General features: G+C 36.7%; 1 protein-coding gene across 1 annotated transcript; it reads left to right on the top strand.

The window, feature by feature from the left end:
* Positions 1 to 16,774: 16,774 nt before the first annotated feature.
* Positions 16,775 to 18,583, top strand: LOC133286600 (uncharacterized). Its single transcript, XM_061484033.1, has 3 exons — positions 16,775 to 17,731; positions 17,873 to 18,118; positions 18,368 to 18,583. The coding sequence occupies exons 1-3, from the start codon at positions 16,775 to 16,777 to the stop codon at positions 18,581 to 18,583; spliced, it is 1,419 nt and encodes a 472-aa protein (XP_061340017.1).
* The last annotated feature ends 1,658 nt before the right edge of the window (positions 18,584 to 20,241 follow it).

Here is a 20,241-nt window from a genome sequence, read left to right as displayed (position 1 = left end):
AAGTACACGTTGCACTTGCTTCTTGTGTTAGGGTAGTCGTTCTCTTTAGTTTAGACTTTAGATTTAGGACGTCTCTAATAGTCTAAAATTTCATCTCTTGTGATACGACAAGAAATTTCAATTGCAGGTAATGTGCCACAAAAGGAAATTGGGAAATACATCAAGATACTGGGAGAAGATTTATAGCTAAGTCAGCCTATTAACAGCAATTCTATAGCAGTTTATATGCCAAGATTTTTCACACTTCTTCAGCTCAATAAATTTGCTCAGGTACTTAGAAATGCTTTGAAATTTGACAGCTTCATCCTCATTGCTTATAAAAAAAAAAAAATTGATTGCAATGAGTCTGCAAACAAAAGCTTTTGATTATGCATTTATGCCATGACACGGTTAGTAACATATTTTGACTAAGGTGTGGGGGGGGGGATCTGAGACGGATCTCACCTAACATATCTGCTCCTACATTTGCAAGGTTATTAAGGGTAATTGTTGAATGATAGAGTTCCTGAGAGAAAAGATAGAGAAGAAGTGGGAGAGAGAGAATGATTGGAATAAGTTAGTTGATTGGTCATTCAATACAACCATCGCAGGTTTTATAAAAGCATATTACAGGGATTTGAAATACAGACAAGGTGATCAATACTGATTTGGACTAATTGATACCAATATTTTATTAATGGAATCTAACAAATATTAATTGATATTAATTGGGACTAATTGATACCAATCCAATCTTTTACTAATGGAAGTTAGCAATTGCTAATTGATACCAATGAATATGTGCTTAGCATCTTCCCTATCCACTTTAAGAAATGCTTGTCTGTCCAAAGCCCTTGGTGCATAACAAAGGTTCTAAATTTATGAAATGGACATCATAACCCAACATATACCAGACCAATTAAAAAAAGGAAAAAGAAGAGAACATCAACCATCTGTAAACCTTCTAAAACTATTTCAATAATTTTAAATTGAACCTGAAATTTCCCCCAAAAGATAGTGCAGAAAGATATCACCCCATGAGCCAAAAACAATCACCTTAACATCCCATCACCGCACAGTTATATACAAAGGTTCCTGATTGCCTTCTGGCAAGCAGGTTCCACTGTACTGCACCTTCTTTTGGGACACAAGCATTAATATCGATCGCCCCTACACCATAACAAGTAGGACCACCAATAACAATCAGCCTATCTCCACATGCCCGAAAAGCTAATCCCCAGCCATTCATTGAACTTGCTCCCTCAGGAAGTCTTCCAATGGTGACCCATGAGTTCCTGCCTTTATCATATCTCCTTACTTCCTACAGTGCATAATCTGCTAAATACAAACTATTGTTCACCACAGAAACCAAAGGCGGTGCCTCAGTAGTACCGCACCTCGCAGCCCCCTCAGCTCTTGGGAACATGTTGGGGATTTCACGCCATTTTCTGGTCTTGAGATCAAACTCTTCACCACATGTTAGCTGCTCTAAGTGATCAACACCTATCCTACCAATGACATAGAATTTTCCCGTGCTTGACAAGGCAAATTTGAGGTTATTATTATGGATTGCTATATACAAATCTGAGCCTTGACTTCAGAACATAACCACCAACCCGACACTACTATGAGATTCTTACATGGGAAGGCATGCAAAGAGCATATAGTTACTACGGACATAATCAAATGTTTGAATTGAAAGTCGGTCACATAAATTAATCAATAACCATTCCCTCCTCTTACGGTGGTTTTGTCTAGTTAGTTCATTTGGATTCATATTCCATTTTAATGATCAATTTGATACATTAGTTAATAAACGATTGAGAACTTGGTGTGACAAACTCCTAGACAAATTAAAACTACCACTTGGTCTAGATTTTGGGCAATTGCCATATTTAGCTACCAAGATGTTAATAAATGAAAAATGCAGTAGGGGAACCCATAAAATTGTTTAACTGCAACTGCACCCCCACCTACACAAGTAGGTCAGCCCCAAGATGCTTTGAATAACCCATTGATCAGCAAAAGAACATTTTGTGTCCATCCTCAACATCATAATATATTTTGACAAGTTTGTTCTAAAAAGCTGCTAAGAGAAAGTTCTTCATAGTTTTCTTTTATAAAGAATAATGTTTGAAACTATCGTGAAAGCCTTTTATTTATAAAGAGTAAATTAAAGAAAACAATACAAAGAGTAATCTCATAACAGCTTTTCTTTCTTGAGTTCTGCCACACATAATATTTGAAACTAACGTGAAAGCCTTTTATTTACAAGTTGACTTCAGAAAATAAGTTAACTCAAAAATTGAAAGTGAAAACACTACGTTTCATAATTTGATATCACACCCTCTGACTTCAACCACTAAATGAATTCTATCAAGTGGCAATGTTGTATACTATTTGTAATTTTGTTGTAGGGATAAACATATAAGTGATGGAGAAGTGAAATATATATGATAATGCAATGAGAAAAGCCACACCATAATACCAATAAGAAGTCCTAAGAAAACACAATTATCTATTAGAAGCAAAACAAAAATATCAGAATTATCTCCATAAGGGAATTAGTGAAGACACAACAATGTAATAACAAAAAAAGAATATCATAATTATCTTCATTATAAGAAGCCAAAAGACGATAGATTTGTAGTTTCAAGGTAGAATGCATAGATCATGACAAGATCTGCTCTATTCTGTGAGTTTAAGCAACGAAAAATGCTATATGCAACCAACAATAGAGGAATAGCTTCTGCAATTATGTTTTGCATCACCCCAAACAATAGAGAACAAACCACTTGAACACCGAACCCATTGTTCCACACAAGCGCAAAATCATTAAGCTACTAGTAACACATCGGGGAGTCCCCCCACAAATCAACACTTAAAAAATCCATATATGAAAAGGTAAAAAAACAGATACCTGATTTGAAGACTCAGATTAAAATGGCACAATTGACACCTTCAACCCCAACGAGAGAACGTATATGACAAAATCTAGAAAAATACAAAATATAAATATAAATTATAAAGAAAAAAATCCTAAAATGCAAATTTTAAAGAAAACAGCCAATAAACTCACCATAATGCTTGATATGAGAGCGCGAAGAAGAAGACAACTATGTTGTTAGTTCCCTCAAAAAAATGATGAAGAAAATGCCTTAATGCAGATCTGGTGATGCATCTTAGGAGATAGGGGTGTTCGCGGTCTAGATTGGATCGGTTTTGGAAGCAAAAGTCTTCTGATCCAATTCCTTCGATTTGATCATATAATCATCCATTCAGTATTAATTTTTTTTTCAAATCCGATCCGATCCAATCCAATTTTTTTCGGTTTGGATGGGATTGATTTTCGGTTTTTTGAAAATCCTAAAATTTGTTTCATGATTATTGTGCAAATAATATCTTTTGTATATATTGGTTTTTTAATTTTTTTTTCAAATACAAAAGTATTAGTAAACGATAATATATATATATATTTTTTGGTAATGAGATATGAAGCTACACAGAAAAAAATTTGTTGATGAGATATGACTAAGTTTTTTTGTTTTGTTTAGTTTATGGGTTAATGGATCTTGGGTTTAAATATTTTTAGGCTATGATTGAGGAAAGGCCCAAGTAAGTAGAGGGGAATTAATATATTGGATCGGTTTTCATCAGCCAATCCAAAAATCGATTCAATCCAATTAAAATTTGCGGTTTTTTTTTCAGTTTTCTGTTTATTCGGTTATCGATTTTTCGGTTCGGTCACCGCGGTTTGAATCGGTTTGGATCGGTTGATGAACACCTCTATTAGGAGATACGCTTAGGAGATAGAGTTGATAAAGCTCACCACAAATATCTCACCATGATTCTAACAATAGAGGAAATACACTTCCGAGACAGAATAAGAAGAAGAAGCTAGGCGTTAGAAATGTGGGGCTTAAAAGTCAGTGTGTTAGGGTTTGAGGAAAACAAATTTTTTTTAACATATACATATATAACAAGTTGTAGTGGTTATCAAATAACAGCAATAAAAAATTCAAATTTTTTAAATAAATTATATAAATTCAACACATTCTTGAACAATCTAAGGTTCCTTTAGTGGGGATTCGCATGGAAGGTATTGCAGCAACTTGGTTTTAGTGGATGTTTAATAGTGGAAAAATCAATTCTTTGAATGTTTTCACTATGGCATTATGTCAAATATTTGGTACTTCAGATTTTGTTAGTTTGAAGGGTTCCTTATCCAAGCTGACTCAGACTTCATCCTATAGAGATTACATTCAGTGCTTCGAATCATTGGTAAATCAAGTCCCTGAACTAGATAATGATTTACTCATGCATTTTTTTGTTTCGGGATTGTAAGCCAAACTATGAATTGTTGTGCAATTGAGAGCACCATTCACTCTTCATCAGGAGACCCATTTGGCAATGGCATATGATGATCATCATGGTTGTCTCAGAGTTTTTTTCTACCGGTTCAAGGAAATTTGCTCCTTGCACTTCTGTTTTTGTTAAGAGTACTCATATTCCTTAAATGACTCTTGGTTCGAACCAGAATCACCCATTGGCATTGCCTTCTTCTTCGAATATTAAACGTATGTGCCATGAGGAGTTGCAGAGGAAATGAGAGTTGAGACTCTGTTATAGTTGTGATGAAAAGTGGACTAGTAAGCACAGATGCAAGTCCAAACTTACGCTATTGATTGGTGACGAGCTCTCTGCATAACCAGATCCGGATGATGAACAAATTCTTTGGCAGGCGGATCAAGGTGTTGCTGGACGCAAGGACGCATCGTTGCATGCCTTATGTGTGAATGAACATCAACACTCTTTGACTTTCGTTATATCCTTGGAAGGTATTGTCATTTCTATTTTGATTGATTCAGGAACCACACATAATTTTATACAAAGCCACTTAGTTGCTCAGCTTAAATTGCCAACAGTACGTTCCCAAGAACTTCGTGTTTTTCTCGGTAATGGGGAATTTTTGCTTTCTGATCGTAAATGTTTGCAAGTACTTATTAAACTGCAAGATGTATTGTTTCATGTTGATTTCTAGGTCATTAAGTTAGCTGCTCTTCATGTTATTCTTAGAATGCCATGGCTCAAAATGCTTGGGAGGGTGACTCATGATTATAAAAGGTTAACAATGGAAATTTTTATAGGAAGGCTCCATTGTTGTCCTTCAAGGGGTGCATCCTGCTAAGGAGACCAATTATGATTTGGAGGTAGGAAACGTGGACTGTGCAACATGTTGTTCCTTGCAACTGCTGTCTGCCGAAGCACACAAGTTCTGAGGTTAACTCAGAAATTGTATTACTCAAGGCTAAGTTGGAACTGAGGCTATGAGATGTAATTGTGGCTCACTAAGAGGTTTATGTTGTTCCTTCTAAGCTTTCCTTTTTTTGTGGGATGGACCACTCCATTCACTTATTGGAAGGATTCAAACTAATAAATGTTAAGCCTTACTGATATGCTCATTGCCAAAAGACAGAAATTGAAAAACACGTGGTGGATTTGCTTAAGTCTAGATTTATTAAAAACTCACAAAGCCCCTTTTCACCAGTGTTATTAGTAAAGAAACAAGACAACACATGGTGGATGTGTATTGCTTATAGGGTTTTGAATGTTGCCACTGTAAAGGATCGATTTTCGAATCTTACTATTGATGAATTGGGAGGTGCTTCAATATATTCTAAGCTGGATTTGAGAGCAGGGTACCACCAAATACAGACGAGGCCTGCTGACATTCGAAAGACTGCATTTAGAACTCATGAAAGACACTATGAATTCTTAGTCATGCCCTTTGGCTTGACAAATGCACCAGCTACTTTTCAAGCTATGATGAATCATATATTTAAACCTTACCTCTGCAAGTTTATCATTGTCTTTTTTGATGATATTTTAATTTTTAAAAATTCCATTTTGGAGTATGCGGATCATCTTAGACTGGCTTTACAGTGTTTGAAACAATATATGTTTTTTGTGAAAGTCAGTAAGTGTGCTTTTGGGGTGGACACTATTGAATACTTAGGACATGTTGTTTCCAAGCAAGGAGTTTTTGCTGACCCGAAAAAGATTGAGGCAATGCTACAGTGGTCGGAACCTAAGTCCCTCAAACAACTTCATGGTTTCCTTGGCTTGACAGGTTACTGTCGACAATTTGTAAGGGGATATGCTTCCATAGCTCTCCCACACAAAGAGCTGTTAAAAGGTGCTGATAGTATTCATGGTCTGCAGCAGCAGCAAAGGCGTTTAAGAAGCTCAAGGATGTGATGACTTCCACTCCTGTGCTAGCGATGTGGTAATGGGCTAAGCGAAGTCTATATAAGTGGGAGGACCTATAAACCCAATGTCTTAAAGTTTTGGGTTACGATAGTGTCGAACTCACTTGATATGGTAGTGTAGCCTTAGCCCATAAGTGGTGGTCCTTTGTCACGCGCTCCTTCGAAACCCGCCTAACAGTGGTATCAGAGGCGGGTTGGGCTCGAGCTAGCCTGGTGATTGGCTAGAGGCGGGTTGAGTATTTGGGCCTGAGTACTCGATTAAAAGGGAGTATATCAATGTGGGTTACACTCCTGAAGGGGAAGCTGTTGGGTTATTCAAGTGTGATGAGTCTCACATTAGTTGGTAATGAGTTAATTGAAGTGCATATAGGTGAAAAGACCCATGAAAACAATGCCTTAAGGTTTTAGGTTGAGACATATTGTCAGACTCACTTGATATAGTGATGTAGCCTTAGTCCATTCGTGGTAATCCCCCACAACAAGCGCTTCTCCTTAACCCACTCGACAATTCAAAATTTTAAGGTTTTAAGTTGAGATATGATATTAGACCCACTTGATATGGTGGTGTAGTCTTAGCCCATTAGTAGTGGCTATGTAGCACTCATACTTCAAAAAACTTAAAGTGTCATGTCTGACACTCTCTGAAAAAATTGATCGATATTTTATCAAACTGATCTAAAAAAAAATGGTTACCGAATAAATCTCATTGGAATGTATAAGAGATTTTCAATTTGAAAATATAATAGTAAATATTTACATCTTATGTTTCTTTGCAAAATTAATGGGTATTACAAGTTTAGTTTTATTTTTTTAAATTATTGAATATTAAATATAATATACACTACATGAATTAAAAATATTATTTATATCAAAATGTGTCCCAACATGTCAAAATCTAACATTTTTTAGAATTAACGTGTCAGTGTTGTGTTGTGTTATGTCCCGCGCCGGTACAACATAAGGTGGTGGTCCCTCACCACGGACTTCCCTGAACCCACTAGACAGCGGTATTAAAGTCGAGTTAGACTGGAGTTAGCCTGATGATTGACTAGAAGTGGGTTGAGTACGTGGGTATGAGGTACTCGAAGAAAAGGGAGCATACTAATATTGAGTTTCACACTTTATGAGAGATTATTAGGATATTCAAGTGTCATGAATTTTATATTGTTGATAATGAGTTAAATGAAAATTATATAAATAGAAGTACTCATAAATTTAATGCCTTAAAATTTTTTGATTGAGATATGATATTTGATTCACTTGATATGATGGTGCAGTCTTAATCTATTAATAATTATCCTCGTCACGGACCCGGCTGACCCTGGAAGAAATTTATTCAAGTCTTAAAGAGTGGCTAGTCTTCACCAATCACGATTCCTTTAGGATAAAGCAGCCCCTCTAATCAACAATCTTCTCAGTTTTATGCAATACGACCATTCAACGCCATGACTCGTAAGCTTTTCCTTACAAGATTGTAGACTTTGATTGGAACGGCACACCACAGATTGGCTGTGATTTTTCTTTAATTTTTTTTATTTTCAGAGGAGCTACATTAGTGGATTCATATACAAAAATTGTAACTGTTAATTGTTTTTATTTTTTAAAAGAACACATGGGTCCCCATCCCCACATCTTTTAACTCCTTATTGTTAATTGCTATACCGAATTACTCTACTTTTAATTGATAATATTATTTTTACACCTTTTCTAATAATAAAATAAAAGGAAAGATGTACTTACAGTTTATTTTCGTTTATAATCTTTTACAATCACTTTTTAATTGTTCTTGACAGTTTTAATTTATTAGAAATTATTAATTAATTAATTAATGCGACTAAATAAATTTTAACCGTTAGATTAACGGAAATCCACGGTTAAGATGTGATTGTAATAGATTGTAAATAGGTTATAAGTATAACTTTTCTTGTAAAATAATAATATATTTTTTATTTTTAATAAAAAAAATTGACAAGAGTGTTAAAATATGGATGTGCACCATTGAGCCCACTTCAAATTTTTTTAAATCTAGTAAAGGAAGTGTGTTACTATGTTTTGTTTTTCTCGTACACGTGACAGCAATGAAGAACAGGGACATGGTTTTTAAATTTGGATCGCTTTCCGTTCTGAAGCAAGCCGCTAGGACCCGTAAAAGGAAACGAGGGTTATGTTTTTTCGAGGAGAAGAAGGACTCGTAATTTATGGAGTTGTGCGAGGTGGAAACCTTTTTATCGATGACGATACTTTTGTTAGGTATCAACCTAACACAGAGAGAAAATGATAGAGAACAAAGAACAATCAATTCAGATATCCTTTTTTTATATACATCAGTCTCCTTTCTATCACTATTTACAATCAAAGACAGTAACAAACTAGCCAACTGAGTAACTGTTACTCGAACTGCATTTCACGTCACACCTCTAACTCCAACTCATATAACACGTGATATAACAAGTGACCATAAGCTACATAGTCCCTTAGCCTACTTGAATGCTGCCTTTCTTTGTAGACACCCTTCTCGTAACACGACTCACCCCTTAAAAAGGGACCTTGTCCTCAAGGTCCAAGTGGAGAGAAACCTTGAAATCAATCATACTCATAAGGTGGGGGCAAGGTAGTTGATGAACGACCTTGTCCTAAAAAATGAGGGTCCTCCAAGTATAGCGTCCTACATCATAGTGATCATCAACTGCTGGCAAAAAATCTGCCCAAAAGATGAAGAAACTCACCAAGAGGTCATCATTTACGCTATTATCCAAGTTCATCAAGATGAAGAAATTTAGACTTGGTTCATACATGAAACCTTTAACATTTTGAGATAGAGGCCTCAAAAAAGAAATTGTATTAATAATATTTGCATGCTCCGGTGACTGAAACAAAGTGTTGGTGGCTGCACATAATGACTTCGTGTTTTGTATGGCAGGAAAAATGCTATTCTTAAGAGAGAATGAAGAGGTGGAGACTACATTAAAGGTGAGATCTTGTTGCACATGACAGAGCCTCTTGCTTGCTATGTTTTCTATGGTAGCACCATAAGATGGATCTTGAAAAATGGCAGAGGATGAGACAACAACGGGTTCTTGATTCAGATCATTCATTCTTGAAATACTCTACACTAATCTTTGCTCCGTTTCTGCACCAAATGAAGAAGCTTCTTGGAGATGGGCATCCATGGTGGCCATGCTCTGCACTAGTTTTTGCTGTTGAAAAGATGAAGTGTTTTGGTTTGGGTTTGGGGATTGATGTTTGGAGCTGATTGAGATGGGTCTGGGTTATTGAGGGGTCTGGGTATGCTGCTAAGATTGGGTCATGAACTCTCATAATTGCACATCAATAGCTAAAACAAACTCTGTTAATTGATCTAACTTCTGGGTTAGATTAGCACGCATTGAAGCTACTTCCCGTTAAAATTCCGATCGAAGCTCATCAGCCACTTCTTGAATTCTCATCTTGATATTCAACTCAAAATGGAAGCACCAGTTGTTAGGTATCAACCTAACAGAGACATGAAATGATAGAGAGACAAAGAACAATAAACAAGTTTATTATTCAGATATCCTTTTTCTAAATACATCAGTCTTCTTTTATACCACTATTTATAATCAAAGACTATGTAACAAACTAGCCAACTAAGTAACTGTGACTCTAACTGCATTTCATGTCACACCTCTAACTGCAACTCATATAACACATGATATAACAAGTAACCCTAAGCTACAGAGTCCCTTAGCCTACTTGAATGCTGCCTTTTTCTATAGACACCCTTCTCGTAACAATTTTATTTAAGTGAGAAAATATCGTTGGATGAAATAAGTTGTATTCAAGTTTAGACTTACTGGTAGATATTTTTGAGATTGACTATTGTAATTGTTTAACGAAATTAATATTTTTGATGAATATTGATTTGTAAAGGCAAATATGTACAGTTTGGGAAGCAGAAAATTTGTGGTTGAGTTGTTTAGCAAGATGATGTGAGTCTAGCAGATGATGTTTTCTAACTTAAAAGAAGCAAGGAATTAATCATAAATGTGTGAAAATAGTCATTAAATGCAAGAAATATTGATTATTCCTTCTCAATCATGCTCCCACTCAAGTTATATGTTAAATAGCAAGAAACGCCGCAAAAAGGAGCAAAAACGGAGAAACCAAATTTCCCGCTGGCGCACGACGCGCGGAGGTTGGCGCACGGAGCGCCAAACTGGCGCACAGGGCGCGGTACCTGGCGCACGGGACGCCAAATAGACGATTAGCTTCTGTTTCGGCCGCGCACGGCGCGCGGGAGGTGGCGCACGGCGCGCCAACCTGGCGCCCGGTGCTCGAGAGTTGGCGCACGGAGAGCGGGACTGGCGCACGGCACTCCAGAGTTGGCGCCCGGGGCGCCGTTGACAGATTCAGCTTCTGTTTCGAGGGTTAGGGTTTACAACAGGGATGTTGGAATTCTAATTCCTGACAAAGAATAAGATAACTGTTCATGTACGCACTAGGGATAGGCTACATGAACAGCGAACGTTAAAGGTTCATTGATTCTAAAGGTTAACTCGAAAAGGGATTTCTAAGGGATTAGGATTCTAATAGAGTTAACAAGGTTAAAGTCACTAAGGGATTAGGGCTTAACTACTCATATAAAAGATGATGAATTGTTCGATCAATTGAATAGGTAAATGTAAACGTAATCCAAGTTGCAAGGTGGGGATCGGAAAGGTGTTTGTTTCTCTTTACCGCAATATTTTCTCAAATATTTTCTCAATCCTTAATCTTTTGTTCTTGCATTCTGAAAACACTTTTGGAATCATTTACATTTTTACTTTAATTATTTTAGTTTGTTTCATGAACTACAATCATTCTCAACCTATTTTGATTAATCCAACAAGAGAGGAATAGTTATAACAACTTAGGTGCCTCAATCCTCGTGGAGACGATACTCTACTCACTCTTTATTACTTGGTACGATCGGTGCACTTGCCGATTTTACGCATCAAGTTTTTGGCGCCGTTGCCGGGGATTGACTACGCCAAGTTATTTATAACTTTTGATTTTCTTGCTTGGATCTTTGTGTTACTAATCTGTTTGCTTTAGTTTATGCGTGGTACAGTTGATCCTGCAACTTTGATTTGAACCCCTTGTACCTTGGTTGAAATTTATGTTTATCTATTTTAATTGCATTTATCTTTCCTTGTTCTTCATTCTATAATTCTATTGGAACTGATCAATCTAGTAGGGTTGCGAGGGTTAGGGTTTACAACAGGGATGTTGGAATTCTAATTCCTGACAAAGAATAAGATAACTGTTCATGTACGCACTAGGGATAGGCTACATGAACAGCGAACGTTAAAGGTTCATTGATTCTAAGGGTTAACTCGAAAAGGGATTTCTAAGGGATTAGGATTCTAATAGAGTTGACAAGGTTAAAGTCACTAAGGGATTAGGGCTTAACTACTCATATAAAAGATGATGAATTGTTCGATCAATTGAATAGGTAAATGTAAACGTAATCCAAGTTGCAAGGTGGGGATCGGAAAGGTGTTTGTTTCTCTTTACCGCAATATTTTCTCAAATATTTTCTCAATCCTTAATCTTTTGTTCTTGCATTCTGAAAACACTTTTGGAATCATTTACATTTTTACTTTAATTATTTTAGTTTGTTTCATGAACTACAATCATTCTCAACCTATTTTGATTAATCCAACAAGAGAGGAATAGTTATAACAACTTAGGTGCCTCAATCCTCGTGGAGACGATACTCTACTCACTCTTTATTACTTGGTACGATCGGTGCACTTGCCGATTTTAGGCATCAAGTTTTTGGCGCCGTTGCCGGGGATTGACTACGCCAAGTTATTTATAACTTTTGATTTTCTTGCTTGGATCTTTGTGTTACTAATCTGTTTGCTTTAGTTTATGCGTGGTACAGTTGATCCTGCAACTTTGATTTGAACCCCTTGTACCTTGGTTGAAATTTATGTTTATCTATTTTAATTGCATTTATCTTTCCTTGTTCTTCATTCTATAATTCTATTGGAACTGATCAATCTAGTAGGGTTGCGAGGGTTAGGGTTTACAACAGGGATGTTGGAATTCTAATTCCTGACAAAGAATAAGATAACTGTTCATGTACGCACTAGGGATAGGCTACATGAACAGCGAACGTTAAAGGTTCATTGATTCTAAGGGTTAACTCGAAAAGGGATTTCTAAGGGATTAGGATTCTAATAGAGTTAACAAGGTTAAAGTCACTAAGGGATTAGGGCTTAACTACTTATATAAAAGATGATGAATTGTTCGATCAATTGAATAGGTAAATGTAAACGTAATCCAAGTTGCAAGGTGGGGATCGGAAAGGTGTTTGTTTCTCTTTACCGCAATATTTTCTCAAATATTTTCTCAATCCTTAATCTTTTGTTCTTGCATTCTGAAAACACTTTTGGAATCATTTACATTTTTACTTTAATTATTTTAGTTTGTTTCATGAACTACAATCATTCTCAACCTATTTTGATTAATCCAACAAGAGAGGAATAGTTATAACAACTTAGGTGCCTCAATCCTCGTGGAGACGATACTCTACTCACTCTTTATTACTTGGTACGATCGGTGCACTTGCCGATTTTAGGCATCAAGTTTTTGGCGCCGTTGCCGGGGATTGACTACGCCAAGTTATTTATAACTTTTGATTTTCTTGCTTGGATCTTTGTGTTACTAATCTGTTTGCTTTAGTTTATGCGTGGTACAGTTGATCCTGCAACTTTGATTTGAACCCCTTGTACCTTGGTTGAAATTTATGTTTATCTATTTTAATTGCATTTATCTTTCCTTGTTCTTCATTCTATAATTCTATTGGAACTGATCAATCTAGTAGGGTTGCGAGGGTTAGGGTTTACAACAGGGATGTTGGAATTCTAATTCCTGACAAAGAATAAGATAACTGTTCATGTACGCACTAGGGATAGGCTACATGAACAGCGAACGTTAAAGGTTCATTGATTCTAAGGGTTAACTCGAAAAGGGATTTCTAAGGGATTAGGATTCTAATAGAGTTAACAAGGTTAAAGTCACTAAGGGATTAGGGCTTAACTACTTATATAAAAGATGATGAATTGTTCGATCAATTGAATAGGTAAATGTAAACGTAATCCAAGTTGCAAGGTGGGGATCGGAAAGGTGTTTGTTTCTCTTTACCGCAATATTTTCTCAAATATTTTCTCAATCCTTAATCTTTTGTTCTTGCATTCTGAAAACACTTTTGGAATCATTTACATTTTTACTTTAATTATTTTAGTTTGTTTCATGAACTACAATCATTCTCAACCTATTTTGATTAATCCAACAAGAGAGGAATAGTTATAACAACTTAGGTGCCTCAATCCTCGTGGAGACGATACTCTACTCACTCTTTATTACTTGGTACGATCGGTGCACTTGCCGATTTTACGCATCAAGTTTTTGGCGCCGTTGCCGGGGATTGACTACGCCAAGTTATTTATAACTTTTGATTTTCTTGCTTGGATCTTTGTGTTACTAATCTGTTTGCTTTAGTTTATGCGTGGTACAGTTGATCCTGCAACTTTGATTTGAACCCCTTGTACCTTGGTTGAAATTTATGTTTATCTATTTTAATTGCATTTATCTTTTCTTGTTCTTCATTCTATAATTCTATTGGAACTGATCAATCTAGTAGGGTTGCGAGGGTTAGGGTTTACAACAGGGATGTTGGAATTCTAATTCCTGACAAAGAATAAGATAACTGTTCATGTACGCACTAGGGATAGGCTACATGAACAGCGAACGTTAAAGGTTCATTGATTCTAAGGGTTAACTCGAAAAGGGATTTCTAAGGGACTAGGATTCTAATAGAGTTAACAAGGTTAAAGTCACTAAGGGATTAGGGCTTAACTACTCATATAAAAGATGATGAATTGTTCGATCAATGGAATAGGTAAATGTAAACGTAATCCAAGTTGCAAGGTGGGGATCGGAAATGTGTTTGTTTCTCTTTACCGCAATATTTTCTCAAATATTTTCTCAATCCTTAATCTTTTGTTCTTGCATTCTGAAAACACTTTTGGAATCATTTACATTTTTACTTTAATTATTTTAGTTTGTTTCATGAACTACAATCATTCTCAACCTATTTTGATTAATCCAACAAGAGAGGAATAGTTATAACAACTTAGGTGCCTCAATCCTCGTGGAGACGATACTCTACTCACTCTTTATTACTTGGTACGATCGGTGCACTTGCCGATTTTACGCATCAAGTTTTTGGCGCCGTTGCCGGGGATTGACTACGCCAAGTTATTTATAACTTTTGATTTTCTTGCTTGGATCTTTGTGTTACTAATCTGTTTGCTTTAGTTTATGCGTGGTACAGTTGATCCTGCAACTTTGATTTGAACCCCTTGTACCTTGGTTGAAATTTATGTTTATCTATTTTAATTGCATTTATCTTTCCTTGTTCTTCATTCTATAATTCTATTGGAACTGATCAATCTAGTAGGGTTGCGAGGGTTAGGGTTTACAACAGGGATGTTGGAATTCTAATTCCTGACAAAGAATAAGATAACTGTTCATGTACGCACTAGGGATAGGCTACATGAACAGCGAACGTTAAAGGTTCATTGATTCTAAGGGTTAACTCGAAAAGGGATTTCTAAGGGATTAGGATTGTAATAGAGTTGACAAGGTTAAAGTCACTAAGGGATTAGGGCTTAACTACTCATATAAAAGATGATGAATTGTTCGATCAATTGAATAGGTAAATGTAAACGTAATCCAAGTTGCAAGGTGGGGATCGGAAAGGTGTTTGTTTCTCTTTACCGCAATATTTTCTCAAATATTTTCTCAATCCTTAATCTTTTGTTCTTGCATTCTGAAAACACTTTTGGAATCATTTACATTTTTACTTTAATTATTTTAGTTTGTTTCATGAACTACAATCATTCTCAACCTATTTTGATTAATCCAACAAGAGAGGAATAGTTATAACAACTTAGGTGCCTCAATCCTCGTGGAGACGATACTCTACTCACTCTTTATTACTTGGTACGATCGGTGCACTTGCCGATTTTACGCATCAAGTTTTTGGCGCCGTTGCCGGGGATTGACTACGCCAAGTTATTTATAACTTTTGATTTTCTTGCTTGGATCTTTGTGTTACTAATCTGTTTGCTTTAGTTTATGCGTGGTACAGTTGATCCTGCAACTTTGATTTGAACCCCTTGTACCTTGGTTGAAATTTATGTTTATCTATTTTAATTGCATTTATCTTTCCTTGTTCTTCATTCTATAATTCTATTGGAACTGATCAATCTAGTAGGGTTGCGAGGGTTAGGGTTTACAACAGGGATGTTGGAATTCTAATTCCTGACAAAGAATAAGATAACTGTTCATGTACGCACTAGGGATAGGCTACATGAACAGCGAACGTTAAAGGTTCATTGATTCTAAGGGTTAACTCGAAAAGGGATTTCTAAGGGATTAGGATTCTAATAGAGTTAACAAGGTTAAAGTCACTAAGGGATTAGGGCTTAACTACTCATATAAAAGATGATGAATTGTTCGATCAATTGAATAGGTAAATGTAAACGTAATCCAAGTTGCAAGGTGGGGATCGGAAAGGTGTTTGTTTCTCTTTACCGCAATATTTTCTCAAATATTTTCTCAATCCTTAATCTTTTGTTCTTGCATTCTGAAAACACTTTTGGAATCATTTACATTTTTACTTTAATTATTTTAGTTTGTTTCATGAACTACAATCATTCTCAACCTATTTTGATTAATCCAACAAGAGAGGAATAATTATAACAACTTAGGTGCCTCAATCCTCGTGGAGACGATACTCTACTCACTCTTTATTACTTGGTACGATCGGTGCACTTGCCGATTTTACGCATCAAGTTTTTGGCGCCGTTGCCGGGGATTGACTACGCCAAGTTATTTATAACTTTTGATTTTCTTGCTCTGATCTTTGTGTTACTAATCTGTTTGCTTTAGTTTATGCGTGGTACAGTTGATCCTGCAACTTTGATTTACGATCCAGAGATAGAAAGGACTGCAAAGAGGATAAGACAACATACCAAGCAAAAGAGGCAAGCAGAGGCTCCTACTTCACATTCTGAAGCAGAAAATTTTACTCCACACTTTGAAGTAGAAACAGAGATGGCAGAAGAAAATCCACCAGCAGCTGAGCTGATGGAATCAGTTTTGGCTCCTCAATTCACAAGGCCAAACTCGAGTATTGTCAAACCACCGATTGCTGCTAATAATTATGACATCCAGCCAGCACTCATCACATTGGTGGAGAAAACTCAGTTTGGGGAGAGGACTATGAAGATCCTCACGACTTCATAGACAGATTTTTAAGGATCTGTGATACAACTAAACACAACGGAGTGTCAGACGATGCGATTAGACTCCGATTGTTCCCGTTTGCATTGACCGGGAGAGCTCTCAAACGGTTGGATCGTCAAGCTCCCAACAGCATCAGAACATGGGAGGATTTGGCGGCTAAATTTTTTGCTGAGCACTTTTCCATGGAAAAGTACAATAAGTTGGTGAATGAAATCACCAATTTTACCCAACAACCAGGAGAGACTTTATGTGCAGCCTGGACTCGATACCAGGAGCTGATCAGAAAGTGTCCACAATATGACTTGCCAGATACAAAGAAGGTCAGAGTCTTCTATAATGGGATGACGCCAGAATGCAGAATGATTGTCAATGGTGCAGCTGGTGGCACCATAGGAAAGAAGACAACAGATGAGACTTTAGAGCTGCTGGATTTAATGGCAAGGAATGAGAATGCGTCTATGGCAGCAGCATTCCTATCTATTCAGCCCAAGAAAGGAATTTTACAATTGGGGAATAATGATGCATCACTGGCTGAGCAAAAAGTGATTTCACAGCAATTGGCCAGTTTGAATGCCAAGCTGGACAAGATGCAGCTCTCAACATCCAAGGTTGATATATTTAACTGTGAGTATTGCAAGGAGCCGCATGATACTAATGAGTGCCCTACACTCAATAGAGCTGAACCATTCCAGGTCAATGGAATTTGGTATGATCCAAGGCCTCCACAGAATATTCAAAGTTACCAAAGGAATCAGAATGGCGGCCAAGAAAATAACTTTCAAAGGAAGAATCAAGGGAGCGGCTTGGATTATAAATCCAACAACTATCTGCAACCTCTTCCTCTGCCACAAAAAGAGCCATCTGAATTGGAGAAAGCGATGATACAACTTTCCAAAACCACTAATGATCACATAAATGAGACAAGAGCCTACCACAAGAACCAAGACGCTTCAATCAGAAACTTGGAAACTCAAATTGGCCAACTTTCAAGACAACTAGCTGAGAGGAGTCAAGAAAAGAGCGTTGCAGTGTCAAAGGAGCAATGCAATGTCATCACTACAAGGAATGAGGAGCTAGAAAAAGAGAAAGTTGAAGTTTCTACAAGAAAGGATGAACAAGCTCAAAAGGATGAAGAAGAAGCAAAGGAACAACCTCCTGCAGTTCAAAAGAAGCAATGAGATTTCTCACGTTTTGAGAAACTCCCATATCCAATGAGGCCAAAGCAAAATGAGCAAAGGAAGCAATTGTCTAAATTTTTAGATATTTTTAAGAAATTGCAGATTAATATTCCTTTTGCAGACACTCTGGAGCAAATGCCCTCATATGCCAAATTCTTGAAGGAAACATTATCTAAGAAGAGGAAGCTCACAGAGAATGAACCTGTCACATTAACAGAGGAGTGCAGTGTAATCCTACAGAAAAACATGCCTCCAAAGTTGAAGGATCCAGGAAGCTTCAGTATTCCATGCATCATTGGCAAGACAACTATAGAGAGAGTCTTATGTGATCTTGGTGCCAACGTTAATGTGATGCCACTAACCCTGATGAAGAAGCTGGGAATTGATGAAGTCAAGCCAACTAGGATGAATGTTCAACTGGCCGACCGCTCAACAAAGCAAGCACATGGTATTGTGGAAGATGTGCTAGTCAAGGTAGACAAATTTCTAATTCCTGCTGATTTTGTTATCCTTGACATTGATGAAGATGCCAGTGTGCCTATGATCTTCGGGAGGCCATTCTTAGCAACCTCAGGAGCATTAATCGATGTACCTAAGGGTGGGTTGATAATGCGCGTGGATGGAGAGCAAGCAATATTCAAAGTACTTATAAATGAAGCTCCTCCATTGCTTGCTCCTCAACCTAAGAATCAAGTCAATTACATTGCGGAGAAAAAGGTTGAGGAAAGGAATAAGAAGGAAATTCATCAGTGGCATGAAGGAAGCAAGCCAAAGGTTAAGATGGAAAAGCCAAGGGTAAGGAAAAGCATGTGAGGACTAAGTTTAAAGTTTCTGAGAACCCTCATCCTTATCCACATGCATATGAGTATAACCATGGCGGGACACAAATTCTGAGCAAGGGTATAGTGTCATCACTGAGCCCGAGTTACCAGCCACCATGATCACAAGGGGTACGTCAGGCTCGTGACGTTAAACAAGTGCTACTTGGGAGGCAACCCAATGAGTTTTTATTATTATTTTTTTTTATTTCCTTCCCCTTATCTGTCACATTAATTTTTATTTTGATGTTTTATTTTCGTTGTCTTTGTTTGACCATCTAGGTTTATGTTAGGGTAATTTGAACCTCTTTGGTATTTTGAGTTATAATTCTCCAGTACATTGGTTATGTTATTTTCTGCCTGATATTTCACATGTGTGATGTTTATACTTGTGCAACAGTATTTTCTCCGACTACTTTAGTTATTGCTGAGGACAGCAATATTCTAAATCTGGGAATTGGGGCCGCATACACGGCAATCGAGGTATCACACACAGAAAAAGGTTCAGCGGATTCATAGCTACTTCAGGGGAGTTATTTTAACCTTTCTAGTTATTTTCATTTTTATTTTTTCATTTTGGTAGAAATTTTGTGTTTTTAGTTTCATTTCCTGCTATGTGAAAGCACAGTCCTGATTTAGATGTGCTACTCATTCAATTCCTTGGTTGAATATGAGGAAGCATTGCATGATATGCAAGATTGTCATGACATTGCATAGAGCATGAATAGAGATTATGATTGCCCGTTTGTTTGATTTCTATGATAATGATGCTTGAAATGAAATTAAGAAGAGTCTAGTTTGATACCACAGCTTGTGAGGTTTGTGCCTATACAGTTAATTTTTTTTTTTGAGAGTCCTCACTGCAGTGGTACTCTAGAACTTGATCTAATTCTCTCCAATGCATGTGTTGATTGAAGTGATAGAGGCATTTTGTTCTATTAAGCTTATGGCCAAATAGCTACCTGAGAAATCATCCATTGTTAGCCATGTTGAGCCTGAGACCAATTTTTTTTAATTACCTTATTAAACTGTTTAGACCACTTCCATCAGAACTTACCATGATTGAGATTGAAATGTCAATAAACAAAAAGTTAGAAGTAATTGAGGTAAGCTCCACTAGAAGTTAAGCAGTTGAAAAGGAAAAGAAAAGAATAGTTCTCACATGAATATAAAGAGAAAGAAAAATAAATTGCAAAAATTGACAAGCAATGATGAAGGAAAAAGTGAGAAAAAGGAAGGAATCATGAATTCGAATAAAAAGTGGTGCTGAAACTTGAATTGAGAGATGATTGAGTATTAATGAAAATGATGTTTCAATCTCAATAATTATTCAGCTACTTTCCAAAAGATTCTAACCTTAAGCCAAGCCTAGTTATAACCTTAAGAAGCCCTTTTGATCAATCAGGCGTGTGTTGATGTTCCTCATCTTTAGGAACTTGAGAAAAAGATCAAGCTTATGGTAGAACAACAGCTGTGATGAAATGAGTGATGATGAATGACCCCAAACACTAAGTGATGAGTGAATATCATGTCTTGTGAGGGGTAATCAAGTTAGACTCTGACGTTTGAATGGAGTGTTAAGCATCATCTTAAGTTTGACTTGGAAATCATTCATGCTTAGTATAGTAATCTCTATGATTGTCTGTGCAATGC

This window comes from Gastrolobium bilobum, unplaced genomic scaffold (assembly GCF_033153095.1).
Source record: "Gastrolobium bilobum isolate Gb01-03AN ecotype WA unplaced genomic scaffold, APGP_CSIRO_Gbil_v1 utg6309, whole genome shotgun sequence".
Classification (NCBI taxonomy): Eukaryota; Viridiplantae; Streptophyta; class Magnoliopsida; order Fabales; family Fabaceae; genus Gastrolobium; species Gastrolobium bilobum.
Note: the sequence above shows the minus strand (reverse complement) of the source record. Positions and strands in the feature narration are given on the sequence as shown.

Coding starts and splice junctions, on each gene's coding strand:
- LOC133286600 (XM_061484033.1), top strand. CDS start 16,775: ATGGAAAAGTACAATAAGTTGGTGAATGAAATCACCAATTTTACCCAA. Junction 17,732..17,872: donor CTCAAAAGGATGAAGAAGAA/GCAAAGGAACAA, acceptor AAGAAATTGCAG/ATTAATATTCCTTTTGCAGA. Junction 18,119..18,367: donor ATCTTGGTGCCAACGTTAAT/GTGATGCCACTA, acceptor GATGTACCTAAG/GGTGGGTTGATAATGCGCGT.